This window comes from Propithecus coquereli, unplaced genomic scaffold, assembly GCF_000956105.1.
Source record: "Propithecus coquereli isolate 6110/MARCELLA unplaced genomic scaffold, Pcoq_1.0 Scaffold5340, whole genome shotgun sequence".
Classification (NCBI taxonomy): Eukaryota; Metazoa; Chordata; class Mammalia; order Primates; family Indriidae; genus Propithecus; species Propithecus coquereli.
In genome coordinates, this window is record NW_012151220.1 from 3,093 (window position 1) to 5,403 (window position 2,311).

The 2,311-nt window shown below is 45.3% G+C and overlaps 1 protein-coding gene across 1 annotated transcript; it reads right to left on the reverse strand.

The window, feature by feature from the left end:
• Window positions 1–622: 622 nt before the first annotated feature.
• LOC105820703 (actin-related protein 5-like) lies at window positions 623–1,772 on the reverse strand (the record flags this gene model as incomplete). The annotated part of the gene is made up of 2 exons (XM_012657241.1): window positions 623–844; window positions 1,555–1,772. Coding segments are annotated over 2 exons (440 nt in total), but the record flags the coding sequence as incomplete, so codon positions are not given.
• Between the last annotated feature and the right edge of the window lie 539 nt (window positions 1,773–2,311).

Here is a 2,311-nt window from a genome sequence, read left to right on the forward strand (position 1 = left end):
GCGCCAGGGTTTGGACTAACCAGGGCCCAGCTCAGCTCTGCCACCTGCCCTTTCTGCCACATCAACACTTATTAACAGTGTACAGGCAGGGAAACAAATGAGAAAAAGAGAAAATCGAAGAGCTTATTCAAAGAGTTAGTCTTTAGTTACTAAAAAAAGGCTGACCTTAAGGCAACCTACAAATGTTTTACTGAGCATAGCTACTAGCTGTAAAAACTCACATAAACTGTGTATGAAGCGTGATCCCTGTCCTTAGGGAGCACCACAATGGAGGGGAGGGAAGTGAACAATCAACCACGATACAGTTAATAAAACACCAGAAGAATGTTAAAGGGAGAGTATGACTGTCAAATGATCATCAGAGGAACAGGTTCGGGTTCAAGACAGCACCAAAAGACTGGTGTGTGAGTGTTCTCCCTATTTACATGCACACTTCCTCTTCGAGGGGGCCAGAGGCCTACAGGGTGAAATCCCTCCAGACAGAACTTCGGTTGGTACAAGGTCAGTGCCATCACTGCCCCACCCACGTGCCAGTGGACAACACGCGTCATGTTGTTCTCTTTTCCTCCTGGACTCCAGTCACACCCCTCTGATGTCAGCCCTCTCAGGACACTCCTCCCCCTCAGGAAGGGCTGCTCCCTCCCAGGGCCCTCGCAGTTACCTCTGGCTTGCTGTCTACCACATCCACCTCCAGGTTGACTTCTGCTTGAAGGATTTTCTGCTTAGCTTGCTCCACTGCCAAACTGAGCTTCTGTATGTAGGACTGAAGCTCTTCTGGGGAGTCCATGTTCAGTTCTATCAGCGCTTTGTGAAACTGATCCATCTGGCCATCCTCGAGAAGTTCCTGAAACCAGAGCAGTCACAATTCATGCTCAAAGACAAACGGTGCAATCACAAGCAGGAAGGAAAGAGAAGTAGCTTCAAGCCACACAGAGAAGTGCAGCAGGAGAGGCCTCCCCTGGCCTGCCCGCTGCAGAGCCGCATCTCCGGCTCCTGTCACAGGTTGGCACAGCTGCTCTCCTCCACAGCTGTCTCTAGGCATCACAGTTCCAGCAACACCTGATTAGGCAAAACTAATCAATGGTGATAGAGGACAGAAATGTTGTTACCACTTGCGGGGGAAGGTGGGAAAGTTATTTCCCAAGAGGAGACAGGAGGGAGGCTTCTGGGATGCTGGTACAGTTCTGTTTCTTAATCTGATAGCAGATACATGGGTGTGTTTTTCTTTGTGAAAATTCATCAAGGTTCAGACTTAAGATTTGTGCAATTTGCATTATATGTGCTACACTTAAATTAACAAATTAAAAACTGAAATAAAGGAGATTATAAGGCCAAAATAAACAAATCAATGAAGCTGGAGCCCACAGCTCTTTGAGAAAAAGCTGCTTCTATACTGTACTCTACACTGATGATCCCCTAGACTCATTCTTGACCCCAAAGGGGACTTAGATGGTCAACGCATTTTATGGCCAAGGAAAGATACATAGGAAGGAAATTTTCTGGAACCATCTTGTTGAGCACGGCTAGGAGCACATCCTCTGTATCTGCTGTTACCTGCACATAGAGCAGTCTGTCCAGCCGCTCCTGATCCAGCTGCAGTTTCTCCTCCCGTCGCCGGGCATTGAGCTCCTGTAGCCGCCGCAGTTGCTGCTGCCGCCTTTCCTGTTTCTCCTCCGAGGTCAGGGTGCTGCCAAGGAGCTTGCTGGAAAATGGGAGCTGCATCTTGTGGACGTTGTTCTCGTAATAATCAGGGCACCGCCATTTCTGCAATTCTTCAAACAAATAATTTTGGAAGTTATGAAATGGATTATTAACACAAAAAGTAAAACGTCAATACCTGGGCTCCGCAGGGTTTACAATGGAGAAAACACACTCCACTCAGTCTCTGAATCCACTCAATTAACTAAATGTAGCTATAAAACCTGGATAATCACGCCAGCAGAGCTCTTCTAAAAGAATGGCTAAATAAAGTTCTTCAGATAGAAACGGCACCAGAAGGAGGCTTTGAACATCAGGAATGTAGGAAGAGCAATAGAAATGATGAAAATCTGGTTAAACATTAATAGATTAATCTCCCCATGAATTGTCTAAAATGTGTCTGACAATTTAAACTAAAAATCATAACACTGCCTAATGGGTTTCCAGTGTATGTAGCTGTAACATATAAGACAACTCCAACATAAACAGGGAAGGATAAAGGAGTCTATATAGTGCTAACAATTTTTATATTCCACTTGAAGTGGTAAATATTAATTCTGAGCAGACTGTGAAAAGTTATGTTTACTGTAATCTCTAGGGCAGCCACTAAAAA